Raw genomic sequence first — 26,409 nt, forward strand, 5'->3', positions numbered from 1 at the left:
CAGATCCCTTAGGTACTTTAGCCAGGGAATGTGTTCAGCTCTGTCTAACGCTAGACAGTCAGTCATTGTTATTTGATTTAAATTTATTGTAGGACTTGCCCAGACCCTTAGCCAGCGCATTAAAGGGGCAACTGCAATCTGGTCTGATATATATCCCACCCCTAATTCTTCATGTATAATATAAGCAGGTGTAGAATGCGGGACTGCCAAAATCTTACGTAAGAACTTATCTTCGTCATACTCAATGTCTTTTCCTTCCTTATATCCCCAAATATCACTGCTGTAGGTTACCATTGGGATGCATTTTCCTTATATATCTTCATCAATGCCAAGATAGGTTTTGACCCTAGTCTCTTAGCAAAGTTTAGTGTTGCCCCAGTTGATCTAGTGAGAGTATTCTTTTTGTGCGTAATTTGTGGGTGACATGATGCACAATCATCAAAAAGTACCCCCAAGTAAGGGAAAGTTGGGACCTTTGCGAGTTCTGCACCTTTACAATAAAATGTGATCTTTTTTTGGGACTTACCAATGCCAATGGACATAGTGTGCGATTTCTTAAAAATTGTTGACAGATCTAAGGAATCCATAAAAGCAATAAATGCATCTAGTAATGATTGGAGGCCCACTGCCGTTCTAGCAAGTGTCATCCGCGTATAAAAGTGCGGGAATTGTTTTGTCACCAAACCTGGGAATATCTTTACAACTAGCTGTTAGAAAAATCTCCCAATTTATTTATGTATAATGTTAATAAGAGGGGTGCCAGGATACAACCTTGGCGTACCTCTCTTATCACATCCCAAGCGGCTGTCAAATCCCCATTGCTGTTGTATCTAACAGCTGCTGTGTTATTCTCATGAATAGCATGTAAACAATTCACGAGCTCAGGTTCGAGACCCATATTACTTAGAATTTACCACAATTGTGATCTATTAACACAGTTGAAAGCTTGAGTCAAGTCCATGAATGCTAGATGTATTATGCCTTTTTTGGCAATGGTGTATTTCCCTACCACTAAATGTAAATTTAAATATTGGTCCAAGGTCCCTTTACCTGGCCTAAAACAATTTGCAGGTTGCAGATAACATTTCAGTCATCCAGCCATGTCGTTAGGCAGTTAAGTACAACTTTACCCATTATTTTGGCTGCGGAATCTAGGAGTGAAATCAGCCTGTAACATGTGGGCTCATCCCTTTTACTCTTTTTGAAAATCGGGACGATGACTGCCCTCCCCCAGGATGCTGGGTATCCATATAAACTCGCGGCATTAAAAACATTTGTCAAGATACTAGCCCATACATTTGGGTCCGCTTTATATAATTTGTCTGGAACCCCATCGGGGCCTAGGGCCTTTCCGCCAGATGTAGTTACAATGGCTTCATAGACCTCCCCTACGCTGAAGTGGAGTGGTGTACTAGTTTGTCCGCCTTCACTATAATCTTTTGTTTCGCCCAGATTTACATCACTAAAAATGTTTCCAATATGCGATACCCATTTATCTGCTGGGATTAAGCAATCAGTGTCAGAATTGGGAGTTTCGGAGAGGAATGGACTATTAACTTCCAACCAAAATTTGGAGCTATTTTTCAATACACTGGTCTGTTGTTGAGCGTCCCATGCCTGCTCCCTTAGCTCATTCTTCCTGATATGGACTGCTTTCTTATAGGCCTTTCCTTTATCCCCAACTTCTGCTCTATCTCTAGGGGTAGATTTTAGGGCTTGTACAAGTTCCATTGAACCATCTTACGTCCTTTGGGCCTCTGGTCCCACCGATAACTGTGAGATCAGATTGTATTTTTGTTAGTTTTCCGAAGGCTGTTAAAATAGAGCTGTCCTACGTATCGGGGTCCAGACAGGACTCTATTTAAGGGACACAGGCTGTGTATAGATTTTTTAAAAGGTTGTCTTGGACTATAGTTTTCCACTTTAGCCTGCGGGCCTGATCTTTGGTACTAAAATTTGTGTTTGTCAAACAAATAGAAGGTTCTACAGTTTCAATAACAGGGAGTAGTATGGCAACAGTAAGTGAGTTATGGCAGCAATCTCATTATATAAGAGCTCTGATATAGCCTCCGATTATGCCAGGGCCCATACCATAGTAGTGTTTGAATACTTGCAATCCCCTTATGTTGCCATGTTTCTGCAGATCTACATACTGAGGCTGAAGGTAGTGGTAAGCAATAGTTCCAGGGTTAGAATGCCCTTTTGAGTCTGTGATAACTTGCATATTCTAAGGGTTTTTAACAACTCTTCTCTAATATTTTCCCATCCTGAGAAATGTTATAAATTTACTCGTGACAATTGCAGATGTGAGCCTTCTTCCAGAGTTGGGACAAAAGTGGTTGGGGGAGAAGTGATCTTGCAAACACTCGGATTTTCGCATGAGCAAATCTACACATGCATATTTGCTCATGTCACAAATATTTTCTAGGAGTACCATTTCTTGTATGTCTTCTGTAAATTCTTGGGAATTCGCGAAAGCTGTATAGCTGCACTTAATGTAAGGACATATACCATGGGTGCATTTTTGAGACTCTCTTTAATAATTGGGCCCTAAAATGGGTCTGGCGTTGACCATGACCGTATGCATTTATCATGCATGTGTCCTGCTGCGTGCTTTGGAGAGGTGACTAGCTGCTTGAGTCCGATGTTGGTTAGGTTCTCCAGAAGGAATGAAGTGTTCTGGTCTCAGGTGGAAGTTGAGTTCGCTGACTAGGATGTAATCTGTAGATGTGAGTGCATGAGGTGCGATGAAGTCAATTATGGCATTGGTGAAGTCCGGGCGGGGGCCAGGAGTTCTGTAAACGAGGGTGCCACAGAGGGTGGTGTTGTGGTTGGTCTGGACCTGGAAGTAGAGATGTTCCATGGTTGTCGTAGGGTCATCCGAGTGGGTGGTCATGCAGATTAAGTTCTTGTGGACAATGGTGATGCCTCCTCCTGGTCGGTCGGTGCAGTTCTTGTGGGTGATGTTGTAACCATTGTGGATGGCACTGCGATGTCCAGATCTGAGCTGGGATTCGCCCAGGTTTCCGTAAGGATCGAGATGTTGGGAGAGACGGAAATGAGGAGGTCCCAGATTTCCGTGATGTGTTTGTGAAAGGAGCGCATGTTAAGGAAAAGGATGGTGAGCCGGTCTGGTGCACTGTGGGTCGACGAGGTGGTTGGAGTAGCTGGAGTGCGCAGGTGGATTAGTGTGCAGCTGCAGTATCGGCAATGGAAGGGTCCTTGGGTATCCTTCGGCGAAGCCTATGTGGCAGTCAGCGTGGCATCCGGTGTTGAGGGCGAGGAGGGTGCTGGCATCATATCGGAGGAAGGTCCGAGAACCAGGGTCCATGGCACTGGGCGTGGTCCATGCACGGATGAGTGCGACGGGTTTGCTTTGGAGCACCAGGGGTGCGGCTGCCATTAGGTAGTGAGTAAGATGCAAGAAAAGTGGCGCTTGAACAGGGCGGGGCTGGGAAGTGGCAAAGCACAAAAGAAGAGAGTGAGAAAGTGAAGAAAAGTGAAAAAAAATCAGCAAAAAAAGGGGGAAACAAGAAAAAGCAAAACAGAGTGCAGGGGGAAAAAGAGGCAGAAAGCACAAGGAGAGAAGGCGGACCAGCAGCAGAGCAAAGATGCTCCCCACCAGCCCACCAGTGATGAGGCGCAGGCAGGAGCTTTCGGGTGGAATTACGACCCAGCAAGGGTCAGTGGACCTGCAAGGTGGCAGCAGCTACCAGGCGGAGCTGCACAGGGAGGGAAGCAGTTCACTGACCATGTTAGTGAAATTGCTCCTTACCTGGTGCTGTGACCTCCATTAAGTAGTGGCTTGGAGACGGGAAATGCGGCACTGGAATGGGCAAGCCGCGGGGATCCAGCCGGGGCATAGCACAGCAAAAGAGAATAATAGAGTGAAGAAAAAGTGAAAAAAGGAAGCAAGAAAATGGGTAAAACGAGAAAAAAGTTAAACCGAGTGCAGAGGCAGAGGGGAAAAAGAGGCAGAAAGCACAAGGACAGAAGGCAGTCCAGCAGCAGAGCAAAGATGCTCCTCACTGCCTTCAGTATTTCTTATTACACTTATACATCCCATATCCTCATTTCTCATCCCCAACAATGCCAGCAGTTTACCTCTTTTACTACTAATCTAATTTGACTTTTGCTGTGTGTCCAAGTAATTATTTTGGACTTTATTCTCAAAGTGCCTACTGTTTTAGGTCTATTAGATGTCTTGTATCATATTCCTGGGCACGTAAAAACCTCAATCAGGGCTCTTTCTAGCTTATTGCTTCTGCCCACATTTTCTTTCTTAGTGTGGTGGCCTGAGAAATTGGTTGATCCCGAATTGCTGTCTTATTTGTTTCCCTGTCAACTCTCAGAGCCACTTGTCTCCACATTTTCAACAACAAAAAAGTGCTCTGCAGATAATCGTAATTCATCTGCCGCCCTTTAGTTTTAATGAGCAAGTTTCTAGTTTTTCATCTTCTATAATCTAAGGATCTTTGTTTACCTCTATAAGCCATCAGCGGCGAGTGATCGGATGCCCCTGGCTATTTAACATTGTTATATTTGCCCACAACTCTTGTGTGATGAGGTAGTCCACCCTGGAAAAGAAGCCGTAGGCGCTAGAGTAAGCAGGAGAATTGCTGCTACAGTGGATAAAGTTGTTGTCAAGCTTAGCTTAGGCCCAAAGCACCCATAAATTGACTAACGTATGGTTTCAAGGCATTCTTTTCCACAGAATTATCTATCCCTCTCTGGATCCACTGAAACATTGCAATCTCCCCCTTTACCATTATAACATATGGCATTTGCAGCAGTGATGTACCCAATTTATCCAAAAATACTGATTGGAGCGGGAGACAGACTGAATAGACCAGAACTTGTTTCCCACTCCATGCCCCACCACAGTTGCATCGTAACCATTTGGATCAAGGTTGTTTGCCTGAGAGCCAAGGGAGTTGATGTTTTAAAAATGATAGCCATCCCTATAGTCTGTGGTGACAGCCAAAGGGAGCCAGCTGTCAGTAGTTTCTTCTTGAATGAATGAAGTGATTTTAAAGTGCAACAGATACTCGAAGGAGTGTCCTGGTGCCAGCATTTGGCAATGGGTGCCTTTGTGACAGGTCTTCTATAAGAGAATTACACCTGGGATGTGACGTCTGAGGAATTGATACATTACGTCTCTTATTTTTACTACCTAATCTATTTACATTCCAGGATAGGACCATAAGAATTGGGTCCTACTGTTACTTACTGCCATAATGCTTACTAACAGTACTCTCAGCTCTTATGGGCACAAGCCTTCTACTGTCCTTCTCCATCATTTATGTGTGTTGTACTACACTATGTATGACTATACAAAACCACCATCTTTACCTCCGAGCCTCCCACATCTGACCTTCACCCCATGCGCCCTGCCTTTTTAACCATCCACCACCTTAATTCACAGAGAACCTATTGTCCTAGTCTTACCGTCATACTTTCCAACAACAAGTATTAGCTAATGCAACATGTATATATAACAGACTAGGCTTTAATCCTCATTCACAGGTGAAACAGCATACTGCTGTTTAGTGTGCCTTGAAATTAAAAGCACCATAGACTGCATTACCATCAAATTTCACCGAATGATAGTCCAAACCTTCGGTGATCACTTCTCTTACTTGCATATCTAGCCATATGAAAACATTAGTCCTGGCTTTGCATTGTCTCATCACCAACAACCTTTCTAGTTGGCAGTACCAGTCTGTTCTTCCAGGTCATGTTCTCCTCTCCCACTTGTGGACTCTGATATGGTTTCTGTTAATTACTCACTGACAACAGTGTGTTATCGAGATTGCGAGTGTGGCACTTCCTCTTGACTAAAGTGGCCTGTTGCCAACCCTCAATCCACGCCTATGTCTCCTCCGTGGTAGAGATGTTTCATGACTTCCGTTCTGAAATGACAATCGGCTTTGCGGGGAACAGCATCATGTATTTTACTTCCTTTTCTCTGAGCTTTCTATTGACCTCATCAAAGCTGCGCCGCTGCCTGTAGATAGACTATCTAAAGTTTGGAAATATCATCACAACTACATACTTGTATGTTAGATCTAGCTTAGTAGCTTGTAGTGATGTTTAGCATCAGGGTCTTCAGGTGAGGTTGGTTGGTTTTGATGTGTCCAAACCCCTCGATCTGTATAAAACTTAGTCCTGTTCAAATACCTAAAAATAAAGCGTATAAATGTTACAAATTTAGACCTTTCGGATGCAACATGTAGACCTTATCTACGGAGTACGTATTTTTGTATTATTTTTTTCCCTTTACAGCAGTATCACTAAGCGGATGAGTTGTGGTTCTATGAGATTTTTTTAATTTTCGCGAATTTCCCTATGGGTTCATCGATCCATAGATAACATAGATAGCTTAGGTTCCAGTAAGTGGTATTCCCTGAATGCACGCTTCCAGCCACTACTTTGATTTAATTTAAAAAACATGGTTTAGGGTGCCTTAAGGAGTCCTCAGTTGTAGACGGACAGTTTACTTATGGTGTGTAATGGACATTTTTATGCACTTTTTAAGACTCAATTAGTAAGATTCCTTTTCAGTTTCTCAGGCTTTTTGAGCTGATGTTTAAAATACAACCTTATTTAAAACTCCACCTGTTAAACATTTGCAATGCTTTTGAAACGGATGCGCAGCAGAGGATGAGATTCGATATGTGCAGTCAAAAAGTATACTAAAAACTATGGCGCTTATTGCAATGACATCCCAGCAGGAGTGGAACCTCCAGACTAATAGTCGTGGGTTCGACCCCCGTATTACAATGCGACCGCCAGTACGGTTGTTGGAAATATGCCTTTTTCCATTGCAGCTTGTGCAACGGCACAAGATGCAATTGAAAAAGGCCTATTTTTCATCATCTGTGTACCAGGCACCAATTGGTGACTGGAAAATGGATGTTTAGAGAGGGGCACCACATGTGCCCCCAAGGCCCAATAGCAGAGGCTCAGGGGCCCTTCTAGAGGCCCCCAAAGTCCCTTTCCGTCTGCTTGTACACAGTGGACATAGAATTCCCTATGGCATTGCCTGAGCAGGCACTGCCCCTATTGTAGGGATTACAATCCCACCACTGCCCTGACGGGCTCCTTGAGTCAGCCGAAAAAGCAGCTGTAGGTCCCTCCGACCGATGGACCATAATCCAACGGTCGGACCGCTTCTGTGATTGTCGGTGAGCCCGCCACGAACGGCCCCTTGGTGGCTGGCCTACTGAAATCGGAATAAGGCCCTATTTTCGGTTTTAAAATTCTGCACTGCAGGTGCTTTAAATTCCCAAAATGTTTATGTCCGTAACCTCTTTCTGAGACTTGGGACGATGGCCATCATAGTAGTTTTAGTGGTGTTTTTGTTCTAAAAGGTGGAGGACTTTTGCAGTCAAAAGAAAAGCAGGTACAATATAAACATAAAGCACCGGTAACATTATAGTGATTTTTAACAAGCAGATCTAGTACCCCCTCTGTCTCTGTCACTGAGAGAGCACAGCTGACAGGCTTACCCTTTTCAGTTGTTGTTTAGATTAGTAGATTGTCCACCCGGGAGTTCACAAAAAGTGGTAAAATTATGCATTTTTAAACACATTTGTCATCTATGTTGGTGAATTAAAATAGGTTTAGCATCCTTTAAAGGGCGGCTCCATATTTCCTTTAAATATCACAATATTTCTAACAATAACCAGAATCATTGTGCATATGCAAAATCAACAACAAAAAGGTTAACAAATATGACTTATGCAGAACCAGGTCCATTGTTTCTCCGAATATGATGCTTATATGTATAATGTCCACAGGCCTGGCTAGTTCCTCTCCACCCTGTACTTACAAAGGAAATGTTTTTGTTATGTTCAACCTCACCAGGTAGACAAAATATAAAGCAAGTAGAAACAAGACAAGATGTGGTGTATTAGCTTATGTCGACTGCTTTTGAATTTTACCTCTCAACATTAACAAATTCTGTGATCTTTGGCAAATCACATTGGGCCTCATTACAAGTTCTCTGGTATTGGGGGGGGGGAGGTTATAACGTAGCCGTAAAGTTAACAATCCTGGGGTCCAGTAAACTCAGGGGTATATAGTTAATGAGAATTCCAGGTTAAACCCTGAAAATCCCCTGAGTAATGAGGAATTACTGTGGGACTTATTAATTCAGGGTCTGATTCACCTAGTCCTTTTCCCACACAGTTTTGCTCAAAGATTTTGGTCCATTAAGCAGCCGAAATCATCAGGAGAAAAATGGTAAGTCTGTTGTGTTTCAACAGACCTTATAATTCTGAGGCATTCACAGTGAGGCTCTGTGCTTCCCTGTACCTCACTCCCCTTGTTTTCTATTAAAATGTCTAATTCAATTTGTGTATTATGAGCGAACACAAGTGTATGTACTGGAATTAATAAATTACTGTTAGATTTGGCACATTGGTGTTGGTCTCCCTTCCATTTGTTTGCTGTTGCCACGTGTTTTTGCTGTTGTTAGATGCTTTGGGCACTGTGCCACTGCTGTCCAGTGCAACAGTGCAAGTACTCCCTATGCTAAATTGATGTATGGATTAGTGATTCCTTGATTGGCTGGTTTGGTTTACTTGTCAGACCCTAGTTCAGTGCACTGAGTGTGCCCAGGGCTTGTAAACCAAATGCTGATGGTGGGCTTGCAGCACTGGTTGTGCCACCCACAGAAGCAGCCTGTAAAAGTGTGTCTCAGGTCTGCCAATGCAGAGCCTGTGGGCATTCTGCTACTGCCATGTTGTCTGGGCAAGTGCGCCCACAGAAACTAACGCATCACCTCCCCACACCGAGAAGAACCAACGCATCCCCTACGCATCAGTAGGAACCCTACGCATCACTGTTCTTGCGTGAAAGGAACCGACGCATCACCTTCCCTGCAACACTTTCATTGTTTAGCATTACGCATCCAAAGGTACATTGAACTTAAAGTGTCGCATTTACCATCTTAAGAGAACAAAGCTATTTCTACCCAATTTTTAAGTACAGTATTGTGGATTTTTGTCGTTTGTGGTCTTGTGATAAGTTTATGTAAAAATACTTATTTTTATACTACAACTTGTGTGGTGTCCATCTATAGTGTTGTCATTGGGTTACTGTATGTGTTCACAAATGCTTTACACACTGCCTCTGAGATAAGCCTGTCTGCTCGAGCCAAGCTACCAAGGGGGTGAGCAGGGGTTATTTTAGGAGTGTACCCCTTACCCTGACTAGACGCAAGGGTCCCTATTTGGTCAAAGGTACCTACCTCTGCCCGCTAGAGACCCCCAAATCTAACATTTTCTTACCGGTAATCTTCATTACTCTAATTTTAATTTTTCGTACCAGTCCTTACTTTAGTGAGGCATTCAGCTTCCCAAGACAGAATACCCCCATCATGAGGTTGGGAAGGAAGACTTTCCCTTCTATCTTTGCATAATCTGTAGTCCCTTCTGGTTGCATCTTGTATAAGACCACCCTCCTATAAAATTCTTCCATTTATTAAGGAAGACACCAATACTAAAGTAGAGAAAAAAGAAAGGAGGCCAGAGGAATGATAAGGGAGGTAGGGCAAGGAAGAGGGCTGGGATGAAGAAAACTTGGAATCAGAATAATGAAGATTATCAGTAAGTAATTTATTCATTACCCCCTCATCCGTTTTCCTAGTCATAGTCCTTACATAAGTGAAGAAAATATATATCGGCATTTATGGGCACCTCATCAAAATAAATGAACAAACTGCTACACATGCAAAAAAATAAAACGTTATTTATTATAATTATGTTAAACTCGCATTTACTTTAAGTACTCCGGAGGCAAAACAGAAATTGGTACTTAACACATCTAAACGATTATTCCAAATAAAAGTATTAGGATGAGCCCATGTGGATGCCCTTCAAATCTTATGAAAGGGCAATTTTTTTGTTTAAGCCCAAGAAGTCCCTACACTGCTGCTCCATGAATAATCTTTGACATGCCTTTGCCAGGGGAGTCTGAAAATTAGCTCATCTGACTCAGCTGCTCATAGTGGAAGTAGAAGGCTTTTTTACCTTTTGATGGACCACAATAGGACAATAAGAGACAAACAGGGCACCAGTAGTTCTGATATCTTTAATTCTATTCAGATAAATAGAAATGGCTCTGTAAAAATCCAAAGTTGTTCAGACTCTGATTTGCTTTCTAGATAAGACAGGCAGAACTATCTCTTGAGATAAATTAATTTGTAAAGGTATTTTAGATAGGAACCCTGGTCCAGGTTGTAAAACAAACTGTCTCGAACAATTAGAAAATATGCAGGAGAAATAATGAATTAACCCATTTATGCTTGTATGAACTGAGGTTATTGCTAAATGGAAAATAAATTTTAGCTGAGTCATAAAAAATGCTGATTTTGTTTGTTTGTTTGTTTGTTAATTCTTCTACAATGGCCCTAAAGAGGAATAGGATACTGTGCAATGGGTCTTTTATTTATAAAGCTTTTTAAAAGCTGAGAAACCAAGTGCACAATACTTTGTAAAGAATCACAAGATTTTCAAAAACCTTTAATTGCTGCCCTCTAAGACAATACGGTAGACAGGGCTAAACCTTAAAAAAACATTCTCTTGAAGTAAATCTAAAATAAGAAACGTTTCACACAGTTTAGGATCTAGAGAACATTTTCCCTACACCAGTGGTCAAATTGGTTACAATGTTTTACCTAGGAAGCTAGTAGTAGATGAATTTTAGACTCTGTAATATCTTTGGCAACCTCCATGGAACAACCTTACAGTTAAAGTTTAAGCCTCTTAAACTGCATGTCATGAGGCGAAGACGAGCGTGGGTTGTTAAAATAGAGAAGAGCTGGAACCAGAGAAAGATGAAACGGAGGCGCTATTGCCATGTTTGAGAGATAGGGAACCCATGGATTGCAATGGCAAAATGTTGACACCATGATCACTAATCCTACTTCCTCCTTGGAATTGGAGGACAAAGTTAGGAAAGACCCTTGGGCCAGCTGAAAATAAGAGCATCTAATCCCCACATTTCCTGACTCTAGGTCTCCAAAAACCTGAGCAGTAGAGTTGTGTCTTGAGGCAAACATGTCTATCCAGGGCAGACTCAAATGATTGAAAAGCAGCTGAACGTTAGTCTCTGGTAGGTGACAGTTGACTGACATTGGCTTTAGTCTGCTTAAACTGTTACTGTTTTGTTCTGTTGACTTGTAATGTAAGCTGCACGAAGAGATAACAGGTCAATCTCTGCCCAAGATTGCTTTCATTTTTTTTAGCTAACTGGCTAAGGATGTAATCCTGGGTCCGGCCTGTTGTCAATGTAAGCTTTCACTACCTGGTTGTAATTGTAAATTGTATTTATAGTTCACTTACTACCCTTGGTGAGGCATTGAAGTGATTTGTGGCAAGTAGCACATTACTCCAGAACACAAATTAAACTATTATAGTTAACAGATTAGTAATGTATTTTCTTTGTGCATTATTTGTGTTGGGTTTGTGCTCTTGATTTCTTCTGTTTTATTTGAGTTTAGAGTAGGTACAGAATGATGGGAATAGATTTGAAAGGGTAATTAGGTAAGTTGTTTTTGTAAGGGGTTTAGTGTGCCAGTTAAGTTGGGTGACATGGCTAAAAAAGAAGGGGAAAGTGTGGGAAGGATGTTTGGGGGTTCCTAGTGGTCCAAAAGGTTTGGGACGAGTCAGAGAGAGGAATGGGACAAAGGTTGAAGGAAGGATTTGTTTTATAACAAAAAACTGAAATTAACTTGTACATACATATATGCACATGACAAGGTTTTTTTGACTGGAGAAAACCCCTCTATATAAATACCCATATGTGCATAGAAGCAACAATATTTACATGGTGTGATGTACTCATTTACATGGACCTATGCCCCATTTGAATAAGAAAATGTAGTCAAGCGAGGGCCAGCGATAGCAGTATTACAAAGAGGGTCACACAAACAGCTCCAGTCCCTTCTGTAATACCAGAGTGTCTAAGGGGCGCGCACATCCGTTGCCCCCCCCAGGCCACTGTACCTAATACAATCCCTGCACTGCAGCTTGGACAGCGCATGAGACTAACCATAGAGATATGATACACCCATGATATAGTTGTCTGTTCTTATTAACACAGGTTTATCTACAATTAATGAAAGGAGCTCCTGTTGGGATAGATACATTGCTGAGTTTCCTCTTCAATTTAAAGAGTTGTTCTGTTTGTTTTGAGCCCAGATGCCCTCACCTTCCTGACTCTCCAAGGTGGCTCTCCTACCGCAATGGCTTGCATCAGTTGTAATGATACCGGTCTGCAGTCACTTAAGGAACATTTGAAGATGGTCTGGTACCAACGACTAAGCTATGTCTTTGAAATTTGAAGGAGTCACTGAAACAGGCTAGTTGCAATTGTGGTACTCAGTAGAACAATATTCCAGTAGATGAGAACTAGAGGTTTCACATGTAGCTGAGCCCAGGGTACTACTGATGATGTGGATGCCATGTATTCGTGAACTTCAACCATTTTCAAGTAGATGCATACAGTTGTATGAATAGATAAGCGAGATGAGCGTAAAGATAAATACATCTGCTGTCTGGAAGTGATACTGATGCCAGATCAGGACCAAAGATGACATCAATAAATTGAAGTTCTTGAGCTGGAATCATTTGATATTTCTCCATGTTCAACAATAAGCCCATCTCTGACAAATGACGGCAGACCTTGAGAGTATCTTTCTGTGCCTTAGAAAACAAGCGTTTTCAATGCAATAGGTCGCACATTTGCGAGAGTGTTAGCTGTTGGCATTGTAAATGACAATGCCTTTTATTTATGTGTCTTTAAAAGGAACAGACTCATGAAAGGCATAGTTATTTAGGACGCCAATAGCTCAAACTCTCGCAAATGCGAGACCACTTTAATGGTGGCTGCGCCCCTTTCTTTAGACGCTGCTCGCCCTATTCAGGGTACAGTGAGCAGTGGCCAACATTAAAATGAAATTGCGTTATGGGGTGCTTTCACCCAAAAAGAAAAAATAAATAAATAAAGGTTCTGTAGCACTGCCGCTAAACTGAAAGCGGACCGCGTTGCATATTAAATAGATTAAGTGTGGCCGCTATAGTGAAACCCAGGACCGATTTTGCCCTTGCAGGCATCAGGCGTTTCCCTGGGACGCTGGAAGGGTGAGAGCGGGCTTCACTCCAGAGGGCCAGTTTAGTTCATGGGGGCCATTTTATCGCTGAGCTGGGGGGGCACTGTGTTTTTGCAAATTGTTATTGGTGTACATGCACCCACTGCAGAGTACTTTTTATATTAAGCTGTTTTCAGGCAACCATATAAATGTCAAGAAAACTCTGGTTATTAATGTTCTTACTGGAGTGGTATCAGAGTTTTGTTTAGTGGTAGTTTTAACTCAACTAAAGTAGAGCAGAGTGTTAACATTCCTGCTACAAAGAACGTGTAACATGCAGCTCGCAGAACTGTATTTTATGTGGATAGCTCAGTGGGCTACTACTTCTGTCATAGATATCCTCTTGTTACTTGTTGTTCATAAGTTAAAATCGTAATGTGGTACTGTGAGCTATGAACTGCCATCAAAGAGCCACAAGCAAACGTAATGCTACTGGTTAGAAAGTTATGTTTTTACCCTAGTCTGTCATTATCCTAATGTTTCTAAAAAGTTTGGGTAGAAATAAATTATTAGTATTAAAGCCAACCCTGCCAACTGGGTTACATTTTGAATATTGAGCGTATGCTTCCCCAGACCAAGAACTCTTTAGAAAAAAAAATGTAAGAAATAATACTGTTTACCAGTATGTATGTATGTCATTTGAATTCTACAGCTTCTAGTCACCTTTGTCTTATGTAACATTTTCTACACACTGATTACACTTGTATGATTCATTTTCAGTATGTGTGTGTGTGATGTAAAGTTTTCCAACACCCTATACTGGTATGAGAGGTACTAGAAAACAAATGAAATACATGTGAGAGAGGGAATATGGAAAGATTAGGGTCACTGTTGGAAAGAGAAGGGAATCTGTGGAGGAGGTGTTTGTGGGGAAGTGCCCAAAAAAGTTGCACCGGACTCCACCTGCCTTGCCGCTTATTGGTGTGGAGGATGCTATCATCCCTCGAAATGTTCTTTCATTGTTCTTTCAGCTTCTTAGCAGTGCTTAACAGTGAATGTGTACACTTATGTTCTATTTAAATTCATATTTAAAGCTTGACATCTTATTTTTGTGTTCTCCCTGGGTATCCTGGTGCACCATAAGGTCACTTTTGCTATGCTTTAAAAACTAATACATTTGAATATATATATTTTTTTTAATGTGTTGTAGAATGCACTATTTTTGCCACGTTTTTTCAAATTCTGTTTGGGAGGTGGGGGTACACACTCAAACTGGTCTTGTAGTGGTCAGGCTCGCGAACTGTGCACCACAAGTGAGCTGATCTGACAAAATTTGCAAAAGCCGCTCTTAGTTGCTTAATTTTTTTTGTGTGTGTGTGTGGGAGGGTTGGGAGCTTTATATAGCGCGAACTCAACCTGAAGGTATCAGAGCGCTTTACATGAGCACCAGTTACGTTACAGACGGACACATTCATTTTTAGGCACGGGGAGATTAAGTAATTTGCCCAGAATCACAGGTTGTTGAGCATCCCTGCCGAGACTCGAACCCGCTTCCCCAACTTAGAGGTCGACGCTCTAGCTGCTAGGCCACATCCTTTTGTGTTGCTGCTGCTACGAATCGGTGTAGGAGGAAAGATGCAGTTGTGCATGTTGCTACTGCCTACCAGTTTTGGATTGGTCTGTATGCTGCTGCACCAACCACTAGTACACCGACGTGAAGGATGGCACTCCTAGTATCAGTGAGTGATATCCAGGCCTTGCAGCTCCCGCTCTGCCAGCTCAGCATTGTGCTCCGTCTCATAAATCGGGACATTTTTATGATCAGGAAACTAATAAAATTACACGTGCACGTTAATAATATACAAACGATGTTCCCGCTGTGTTTTAGCCTTGACGAATATTACTTCTGTTACCGCCCCCCCCATTCCCCTAATAGGTCTTTGTGTGCCTTTAAGAAGGTCAGGATTGTCTCTGTGTGTAACTGCTCTGACAATAGCTATCTTTGGCGCACACAACACAGCTTTTAGTATTAAATTAATTGCGTGTTACTACCCAACTAAACCGATTTGTCAACCTTACCATAAAGAAGAATTAATTTGAAAATCTACAAGGATTAACTGCTTCCTTACATTTTACATTCAGTTCTTCGGGTGTTTGCATACCTGACTGAACTATTGTAACTTGTGACCTTCAGTTTGAACAAGGATCTGTGCTACAAATGCATTAGCAGGGCTGTGTTCCATACATTAAGTAGACATCTGTATTGTAGACATCTGTATTGCACACCTTACATTGATTTGGATGCAGCAGAATCCGTCACCATCTGAGCAGTTTAATGATTCAGGACTGAGGTCACACTCACATCTCTGCAGCACGAACTTTAGCCACTCGTGTCATATTATTAGTAGTACGCCTTGAAACATAAATCTCCACTACAGGAGCCATATTTCGATAATCTTTCCAAAAATGCAGGTTATATGTGACCAATTAAGTAAACCAGCACAGATTTACTGTCACTTGTTTTCATGTTACCAATTTCCGTGAGGTAGAAGAGTTTGACGTATAATACATAAAATGGCTTCAATTCTCTTAATTTCTCCTGAGGGTTCCCTCCTACCTATGCCTCTGGTGATGCCACTTTTTTTCTGTTGCCACTTCTCTGCTTCCAGTTTGTGGGTTCACGCACTAAATCGGTTCTGTTTCCAATTCTTGGATACGTACATCATTTTGCCACGTACAAAAATAGAGCTATCAAAAATACAGGAAATAAAAATGTTACTGAGTGGTCTCCCGCTGCAGTCTGAATTAAATTGTCTCCTTGTGAGAGGTGGGTCAGGGGTTTACTTTTTAATGGTAAAGGAACATATTGGATGGAAGCTTTGCTTGTAGATTTTTTTGTCATACTAATTTGAGATTCTCCTTTGTTATTGTTCTGCTTTTTACCGCTTTCTTTCTGGTAACCTTTTATTACTTCATAGGGCTCACTACCCCGGCACACATACCGTTCCCGATGCCATAAAGACGGGGAAGAAACTCTGGGCTTCCGAGGATTACAGCACCTTCAACGATGCCGTGGGTGGCGGCTGCTGGGCCCGGATCTTGAATCAGAACTATGTGAACGCCAACATAACCTGGTGAGGACCTGACGGGCGCGGTTTCATTTTAGAAATCCAATTGAATTTAGCCCTGAATAAAGGTAGCCTGGTCGGAGGAGGTCACATGTAGAATATGTCCAAATCTGAATACAAATATGCAAAAAATCAACTGAAATAATTTCAACACTCTGCGAGAAAAGGAAACAAAATCTACATAACTATGGAAAAAAATCCTGAACGTTTGAAAAACAATTGAAGTATGTAGGGTCTCTGTTCTCTTCGCGATCATCTCTTGTCAGCTGCAATTCTTGTCTTCTGATCCAAGGTCAGATGCCCCCCCACCCAGCACATGTTTCAGCAGTTTTGTTCTCTTGTCTTCATTCCATAATTTCTGCACCACCACACGACCTAAAGGGACCAACCTGCATAGAGAAAAAAACACCGCTCTTTTCATACAGTCTTGCATCGTTAACAATTACCAAGAATAGGCATTTTAGAAGGCTCCTTTGTTTTGGTGATGACTGCATGTGCTTTGAGACATATACTGTGATATTATTCACTGGATGGCCTCTTTACCTCACTCCTCATTCCAGTCTCACAGAAGGTCTTGAAGCTCCACGCTGGTGGAGCAGATACGTTTGAAGTGGTCTCCTGAATGCCAAGAAGTTGGCTGGGTGCAGTTCGGATCTCTGCCATAATTTCCACAAGAAGGCTTGGTCACTAGGTATCTCAAGGTGCGAAGGTTGTCCCTTTTTTATTTTGTTAGTTTAATTTTATTGTAAACATTTGTATTCATGCAGTTCTAAAATCTTCAAGATTAGCTGCTTTGCCTCAAGAAGTGCTTCGAAACTCTTCCTCTGAGATCACAGTTAGAAAACAACATACTTTAAACATATACATCAAGAACTGCATCAGGTGGAAGGCCCCTGTAAATATACATTGCAAAAAACTTAACTGCAGATGTACATTCTACTTACTATGTTGTCATACATAACTAGGCAGTATCTCAAAATTGCCGTTTGTTTTTCCCCTATATACTTCAGCCAGACCTTCGAAATTGACCCAACCTGCCCATATTTTGCCAAATTTAAGGGAGCACCCACAGCGTAAATAGGTCACCTTCTCAGACCTCATGTACTAGTCCATATTCACACACCAGTTATCAAAGTACGAAGTTACTGGATTACCCCATACATGAGCTACATCTCGCCTAACAACCATCTACCAAGTATTCTAGAAGAGATGAGTGTATTTGGATGGTTGCTGTCACACCAAATTCCCAGTATAATTGCCTTAGACAGTAGTGCTAGACCTCGTACAAGGTGACTCACAATCTTGCCCCAAAAAGTATTCAGCAGGGAATACTGCCACAGTGTGTGGAGGAAGGTTTGCTAAGTTTCACTTCCACGAAGGCATAGGTTAGGATTTTCCTGCACAACAAGACTGGGTATGGGTGTAATATATGCAGTGAATAGTCTTTAAGTTGAGCCATTCAGAACCTACATTGTATTGCCACATCCTTAATCCCCATATTATAATGCTTCCAGGCCTGGCATCCATTTCTCTCTCAGCTTAGCCAAGGAATAAAGAATATTATTGATTAGTGATTTATAGATCTGAGATGTGGCTTTCCTCCCAAGATGCTCAGGTAACGCTATGTGTTCCAGTGTGGCACCATTGTGGGGGTCAGTAAGTCTGTTTAAATGTTTAAAAATGTCAAATAGCTTTTCAAAATGTTTCATCTCCGCAGGACTACAAACATCCTTACAAAACTTTAGGAAAGCCACTTCTGCTTAAAGCATGTCGATTTGTCATCAGCCATGGATGTTGTAGGGGGGTCAGGCACCCCCCATTCACAAACGTTTGTTAGGATGACCAATAGTATTTCGTCCTGTTTGGAAGAACAATACCCCCATTATAAATACCCATACAGTGTGTTGGCACAGTTGTTTTAGATGTATCCATCCAGTAAGAGAGTGCGAGTGGCCACAAGGACCTTGAGAAAAATTCGTCGGATATTCAGAAATGTGAGTTATGTAATAAATATAGCAGGAAGTGTCTGAGTGATCTCAGTGTTCCAAGTCTACTTTAAAGTGACACAGAACACAATCAAGATTTTCTCTTATAACAGCCTTCAAAAGTCCTAACATGTGTAGTTACCTAATTATTTTAATTCCTGTCTAGAAATATGAAACTGGAAGTCGGATTACTGGTCAGGGAAGGAATCTGAAGGAGGGAATGGGATTGACTTTGAGCAGTTGATCCAAAATTGGAAATAACAACATTGTAGCTTGAAGACATAAACAAACCTGGATATAGAGTATTCGGGATCTGCAAGATATAAAACAATCATCTGAAAATAAGTTGATTTGGTCATGTCAAGTTTTAGTTAAGAACACTTATCAGTCATCCTATCTAACTCAGCAAGCTAAAGGCTCCAGATTAAGGACAATGAGCAGGAGGAAAAGACACACTTGTCTGGTAACTCCGCCCAAATCAGTCTGTGACACCACAACACGTGTCACTCTCAATCAAGCCCTTGATGTTCCATAGAGCAGCTGGATCCAGGAAACACATGCCGAGCGTACTTCCATCCTTTCAAATACAGTGTGCATAAAAGACCACTCAATTGAGTCAGAAGCCTTCTCGTTCTCACGTGACACTATCACAGCCCATTCAGCAGTCTTTCAAGCATATGCCATACAACAATGGAGACGTCTATAATTCAATTGTGTAGTGTTAAAAACAATAAAATAAGACTGGAATGGGTGGAATGGCAATCTCATTACCCAGATCAGGCACTTGGTCAGGATCTTAGCCAGGATATTAGTTCCTATATTTAGTAATGTGATAGGTCTATATGAACGGAGATGATCTAAGGGTTTCCCAGGTTTAGGGATCTTTTTTATCATGTCAGATTGCAAATCCACTATTATTGGGACAGGAACGCCTCTGCATGCTATACAGTCCCGTTCCCCTAAGTGCACGACTGCATGTAGCTGGTATCCATGTTTTTTATTTTCTATTCTTTCACTAATATAGTGTGTGCACAGTGGCCTATGCTGTCCCTTGGCATGAGAGAGGTCTTGGGCATCTCATATGACCTGGACGGATGCACTAAGCGTGCCCTCATTGTACAGAGAGTAGTCTTATGTTCCTTTCATGGGTTAAGTACATAAAGCGATGGTGACAGCATACTGTGTTTGTGCATCTATTGTTGTGACCAGGTGCTACACTGGGCACAGTAAAGCCCCTCCTTATATGGCCTAAAACCTTTTTAATTGTCTCACGGTCGTGGAGGCCTGTTGGCCCACTTCTGAGCACTTACCTAGATCCTAGGAGTAACATCCCAGGTGTATGTTGTTTATGTTTGTTTGGAGCACTTGTAGTACATACATGGTTTGTGTGAGTAAACCAAAGTCATGGAGGTCCGTGGGATCCATTTTGAATGTCCTTGACCTTTTGCACAAGATGGGAGGTGAGTTTTTTCCCCAAGCAGTGGAAGTGTTTCTGACATTCCTGAAGCTGCAGAAAGGAGACCTAGCTAAGGCAAAGTACTCCTTTAGAATTTAAATTGGCCTTTTCTGAGCAAGGAGTGGCTGATGAGTTCCTGAAGCTCTGCCATTTGGCAGATGTTGGGGGCTGAAGGATGGAGCTGCATGATGTGTTGTGTAAGATTAAGGGGTTCCTTTGGAGGAGCCCAGACCTTTTGTCTTTTTCTGAACACCCCTTCAGTTTACTGGACGACAGCCAGGTGCAGAAAGATCACACCTCTTTGCAGCTCTTTTGGCGGCACCATTTGCTGGAGAATAGCTGTCTGTGAGAAGCATTACTGTACTCTAAAAGGCTGTCTTTAGATCAGCCTAGAATGGACACTTGAAATGAGAACCCCCTCAAACCAGTCCTGAACATGCACACAGTGGATACACATTTCCAGTCTGATTTTGATAAATAAAAGTTGGACCCAGTAACTAACTTGTTGTTTCAGTTCAAAGTTCTGTATTACCAGGGAAAGGAGTGCTCTGCAGAGGACTTGGACTGCTTTGCAACAAGAGCTGGTGTCTGCCTACCAGCCAGCTTGCCAGACATGAAGTGACTTTTGCTGGTCTGGTGGCTTAGTGGACTAATGTGTCCACTGTAGGGGCCTGTGTTTGATCTCATGGTCTCCGGTTTCAGAGCCCAGCAGGTCCACTCAGCCTTTCATCCTTCTGAGGTCGATTAAATGAGTGCCATTGAGTTGGGTAACAATAAACATCTGTTATTCAGTGCCAAGATACCATTGGGCGAACGTGCACTTTACAAATACACGTTGCGCTAGGTTACTTCACCTGAGTGACCGCTTGGATTCGGTGCATTATTGCCCACACAAACACTGAGGAGGGCGAGAAGAACCGGCAGTTTGTGCTCTGTCTGGATGAGCGCATATGAGCAGTGGAGGAGCAGGGTGGCTGCCTGAGAGTGCTGGCAGGCAACTGATTGAGAGACTCGTTGGGTAAGAAACAGAAAACTGAAAAGAAAGACTGCACAATAACAAGTTGAGAGGGGGGGGATCTGCAACTGAGCCTCATCACACTAAGTATTGAACCGGGGAAGCAAGCACCTGGACTATAGCAGAGTAGCTTGAGCTATTTGCAGGAAGCGTCTCACATACTCTACCTCCAAGACACTAAATTGCACTGTCGACATTTTCATATGTTTAGTATTTAGCTCTAGTGTTCATTTAAAGTATTTTTCTTCGTGAAAGTCAAGCATTGGGTTGGATAATTCTTTATTATGGTGATCACTGTTTATTGAGTACTGAATGCAAGAACCCCACACTTCCTCCCTGAGAAGCCTGTGACTACTCGCCATTACTACCAAGTGATCCAAGTGCTGACGGGGTTGTACTTGGCCCGGTTTGCAGAGCCATAGTGGGGCTGACCATCCGACATCCAAGGCAAACAGCCGTAACCCCCACGGTTGAGGCCCAATAGCCAATACTTGACCCATGGTGCCCCCCCAAATGTGACATGCCTTTATAAAGTCCAGCTGGTAATCCATCATGGCCTGGCGCCTTCTCTCCCTTCAGCTGACTAGTTGCAGCAGAGATCTCTTCCTCAGTCAGCTCTTGGTCTAACCCTGGTTTAATAGGGCCCTAGCAACAAGTCTTTCATAAAATCCTCAAGCTCCTCATCATGGGTGTCCTTTCTAACCAGTAAAAGAACTGGTAATAAAGGGCAGACGCTTTAGTATTCACTATATAATCTATTCCCATCCTTCCCTCAACATTCTTAATCACAGCCTTGTTTTCCACACTCCTTAACCATTACATCCCAAACTCATGTTGAATTTCCGTGTTAAACAGCTAACTACAACAGCTTTAAACAGCGACATCTGATGCAAGAGAACATGGTATTGTCTGAAATTGTGTATGATGGTTACTCCTTGGTTACTCCTTGGTCACGTTTTCATCTACTGTGGCCATGCTCATGCAAGGTGCAGGCTCTTTCCTACCCTTCATAGACCATAAATGTTTTTTTCTTCTTTCCTATCTGATAAATGGAGAAAAAGGACCTTGAGTACAGGAACTGGCAGAAGCCCCAAGGTTGATTAGCATGTAGTGTCACTGCGACTTGATCCCCCCCCCCCCCCATATAATGCATCTTCATAATCAACGATGTTTCAGTCATCGCCAAGATATCCCATGAGTGCGGGGTTAAGAAGGGCTGTGGTCACTACAGTCTGCACTAAAGCACCCTTAAAGAGAACTCATGGCATTTCCTGGCTTGAGATGTTATTAATGTCTCGCCTCCCTCCGTGTGGGATGAGGAGTAGGTGGGCTTCCCTGTTTCCCAGTCCTGGTTAGGTGATTCAGTTGTTTGGCAAAGCACAATTCACTAAGGTCCAAGTTGTAGACTCTCGTTCTGCCACACACAGGGTTGAGTTAGAAAATCCAAGATTGAGGTGTTGTTAAATTAAGCCCCCTTACTGCATTGCTGTTTGTGATTGATAATGTCACAGAAGATGCCATTTATAATGTAATGTTTTGTGCATTTTGGCTTATAACCATAACAAACCTCCCTTGAAAGACATTATTAAGTATTTCCTATGGCCCATCCACTCTGATAACTCTTGCTTACCAATAAGTTAATTAATATGAATGACATTTCTGCTTGAGGAAAGTCTTGTAGGTTTTGGATTGCTTTACTGGAGCATACTTGTTGAGTGAATATTTACTGATGAGAAATTATATGATTTCTAGCTCTCTTTTCATTTTAACGTGATTGAAAAGTATATTTCTGTCACAGCACCATCTCTTGGAATTTAGTGGCGAGCTACTACGAAGAATTGCCCTTTGGGCGGGAAGGGCTAATGACCGCCAAAGAGCCATGGAGTGGGCATTACGACGTGTCATCTCCTATCTGGATCACAGGTACTTACAAGTGCTTTTAGCCATAGCTGTTATTTAATGGGGGGCAGATTGTTGTAGTCTGAGTCAGTGCTTAATTTGTAAAAAAAAAAAAAAATGAAGTGCCAGGGCCCTTCTCAGAAGGCCACTGCAGCATGCACCACCCATACTGTGCCAGTGCTGCCAATGGCAGTACCAACATAACACCTAACGATGCACTCGTACAAGTGTGACAATTCAGACTATTTAAGGACACACACAGCTATAATAATGGCATGAGAGGCTAGTATTATTCATTTCAATGTATTGACAATATAAAGGGTTGTTGTGCTCATCTCAAAATAAAAAAAAGACAGCGCCACCATGTGGTGGACTGTCACTAGAGAGGGTACTGACAATTAAGTGCTGGTGCCGAGCACCAGAAACCACCGGCACAAATTAAGCACTGGTCTGAGTAAACCAAGCCACTACTCTCCATATGTGGAGCACTGCATCCTGAAATCGATTACAGCAGCAGCTCTAGCCAGACTTGTAAAACGAGACACCAATTCCTTTTCCGCTCATGTTTGTGACATTATTCCATATATACTGTTTATACAGTTTTGTGTCAATAAAAGATGCACACCATTTCTACGAAATGCGAGTCTGCATACCCACACAGACTCTAGGCAGCCATGGCGCGAGGAACAGTATGTTGTTGTTATCAATATTAATTAAGATGCATATCTCTGGAATGCTCTGTTTTGAAACCTACAGGTTTCTATTACTATTGCCTTCAGACAGGTGGCCTGAGACTGAAGCATAATTGCCCTTGCTTGTGTCGTTTGTTTGATGTTTTAGCTCACACCACTCAGTTCACCCAGAGAGGTTGGCACTACCTGCGGACCGTTGGCCATTTAGAGAAAGGCGGCAGCTATGTGGCGTTGACAGATGGTCGGGGGAACCTTACGATCATCATCGAGACAATGGTAAGCAGGGCTGAGAGTCTGTAATGGTGCATGTAAGGAATATACATTCATTGGTTATTGTCTGCACTTTGGGGATTCTCCCGCGGTGCCTTCACATAACTGCTTCCCTGTTTACCTTCCAGTCCCACGACCACTCCATATGCATCAGACCTCCCCTGCCTCGCTACAACGTCTCGGCACAAAATGCGACCTTCAGCCTCCAAGGGTCGTTCGTGAGTATTTATCAAGTATTACCATTGATTTTTTACTGGTACCACTGGTGTCCCTGCGGCTGTGGCATTAAACAAATAAACGTAAACAACTAATAGATATTGTCAAACATTCCATGAAACCTATTGTGACTGATAAATGAGCCTCTTTCCTTCACTCCTCAATATTTCCGAGATGCTTCTTCAATGTGCTGTTTTGTAAAATAATGAATGCCGAAAACAGTGTTGTATTTTTTGGGTTACAAATTACAGTCGTGTTTTTGAATGGCTGTTTCTATGATATATTTTTGCACAGGCACCTTCAACAAATGGCACCTGTGATGTTTATTGTGGGCAGCCCTTGTATTTTCCTCATATCAGCCTTATTTGTGGCATCCTCTGCAAGGGCTGCATGTGTCTGACTCTGATAGCAGAATGGTTTTTCCCCCCAAGGAGACAATGTCTGGCTGCTGTGTGAGTTCTGGAACCTGATCATGGGTCGTTCTAGTCATGCCTGAAGCTGGAAAGGACTTTAACAAGTTGTAATATTTCAGCAGTAGGCGGTAGAAGAGCGGACAGCTTGTGAAGCTGCACTAGAATAAGCGACAATCTGAGTGTGTCCATTTAGGTGTTGCCTTCGAACAGACAGCTTTCAGCTTTATCTGACTTTATATTCAAGAGACGGCTCTGCAATAAAAGACCCCTGGGAGAATCTCTCATCTGTGTGCGAGAGAGACACTCAATATGTCCCTTTGTGAAAGGCAGAATCAAACCATATAAATTGAGCTTCCATGCTTGCCCTGGGCTTCAGAGTGTGCTTACACCACCCACCACCACCACATTGTATTACCAGTAGCAAAAATGTTATACTAAAAGGCTAAAATAACTTCTCAAAGTGTAGTATTTTATTCATACAGATTTAATTCTAAAGCTTTTTTGATACCATGGACACTTTTTGGATACTGTTGACCATGCAATTCTTCTAGAAAGGCTAGAGCAATGGGTGGGCACAGCCAGACTAGCTCTCTCAAGGATCCAATCCTTTCTTAATAACCATAGTAAAAAAATCTGGATTGGGTCAGCAAGACAGTCCAACCTCCGTTTATCTTGCGGCATACCCAAGGGATCATCTGGAATCTGTTGTTAAGTAGCTACGTATTTTGAGACGGAAAAGTCCTCTGTATGGTAATGAACGTGCACCCCTGTCCTGAGTGCCCAATTGTACTGATGTCTGGATTCCTAATGCTGATTTTTTTTTTATAGGCAAACACGAAACATGCGTGTGCACCATGACATGGACCTGTCTCAGCGATTGTGGTTTTGTTGGACCGAGAGAGGTGCACAGTCTAAGGCTTCTGTCATGAGTTAAGCAGCACAAGTGCGGTGGTGGCAGCATAATGTGCAGTGATAAGTAGGAGTGAACAGGCCCTTTTTAACCTGTGTCACTGGAGTGAGGACTACAGGCTAATTCCGTTTTGAAAGTTCCACTGCTATGTGCTTATCTCACCCTTGGCTACATCAGATTGGTGTGAAGTGCTGCGCAGTGCAGAAGTGGTGTATCTGTGCTGGTTATATTTCTACCTGGGAAAGAGGCAATACAGAGATAATGCAGTACTGTGTAATGAGTTTATGGTGTTCGCATGCTGGATGTGCCAGTAGGTGTTACAATACCCGGAGGATGTAGTGCTGTGCAGTGTATGCAGGATAAACACATGTGCTAGGTGTATGTGTGCTGATGATTGGTGCAGTACATGAAGCGTACAGTACTGGACAGTGTGTGCGTGTTAATTGCAAGTGCTGGATTTATATGTGCCTGTGAGTGGTAGAGTACATTCAGGATACAGTTCTGTGCAGTGTGTATATGCTGTATACTTGCACTGAATGTATGTATTCCTGTGGATGGTACAATACACGGAGGGCCCCTGGCTCCATTTTGAGAGACCTTGCTCTGCACAGTGACATGTAAAGGAGGTAGAGAGATTTTCCCAGACAGATTTTGTTACAGCTGCATCCCTGTAAGCTGGGTGGGACACACAGGGGAAGGGAGGACCAGGCCTCCTCTGTACACTTCAAAAAGGTGCTCTTTGATTCAGTGAGACATCATAAGGAAGCGGCCCATGCACATCTCAGGAAGGACATGGGACTGATAGCTTGCTTAGCCTCCACACCGGCCCCAACAGCGCTAAGGATGCCTGGCTTCACCCTGGGGGTGCCCAGGAGTGGACACTTCACAGGGAAAGCCAGGAGGGGTTCCACAGCGGTATGAGTATCAGCGCCAGGAAACCGCAAAAGGCGACACCGCAAGGTGGCCGTCTGGTGACAGTGCGCTCTATAAGTACCTTGACATTTACATTTACATTTACATAAGAGAATCATGAAGAGTAGGGCTGGGAGCTTTGGGCTAACCATTTAAAGCACATATCACTTTGGCTGACATCCAGGTATGAACTGTAGTCACTCCCATGAGCTGTGTTGTGGGGCTTCGGAGACATCCCTGCTGTGAAACACTGCTTTACAAGAGGAATAGGGAGCAGAGGAGTTCTTCAAAAGAAAAACATAAAACTTTAAAGGCTCAGACTCTAAATCACACTGTGTCTGGAAATAGACTATAAGAAGGGAAGTTTTAGATCCGAATAATTGTCATCTTCCAAGCAGCTAGATGGGCTGTATG

The 26,409-nt window shown here is 42.7% G+C and overlaps 1 protein-coding gene across 2 annotated transcripts in view; it reads left to right on the plus strand.

The window, feature by feature from the left end:
- GALC (galactosylceramidase) overlaps positions 1-26,409 on the plus strand; it is a 201,053-nt gene that overhangs the window by 132,818 nt on the left and 41,826 nt on the right. For both annotated transcript variants that reach the window (XM_085626587.1, XM_085626588.1), the window contains exons 8-11: positions 16,078-16,233; positions 22,482-22,606; positions 23,423-23,550; positions 23,673-23,762. In XM_085626587.1, the coding sequence (XP_085482713.1) occupies positions 16,078-16,233; positions 22,482-22,606; positions 23,423-23,550; positions 23,673-23,762 (499 nt within the window). The remainder of the gene's footprint in view (positions 1-16,077; positions 16,234-22,481; positions 22,607-23,422; positions 23,551-23,672; positions 23,763-26,409) is intronic.

This window comes from Triturus cristatus, chromosome 9, assembly GCF_964204655.1.
Source record: "Triturus cristatus chromosome 9, aTriCri1.1, whole genome shotgun sequence".
NCBI lineage: Eukaryota > Metazoa > Chordata > Amphibia > Caudata > Salamandridae > Triturus > Triturus cristatus.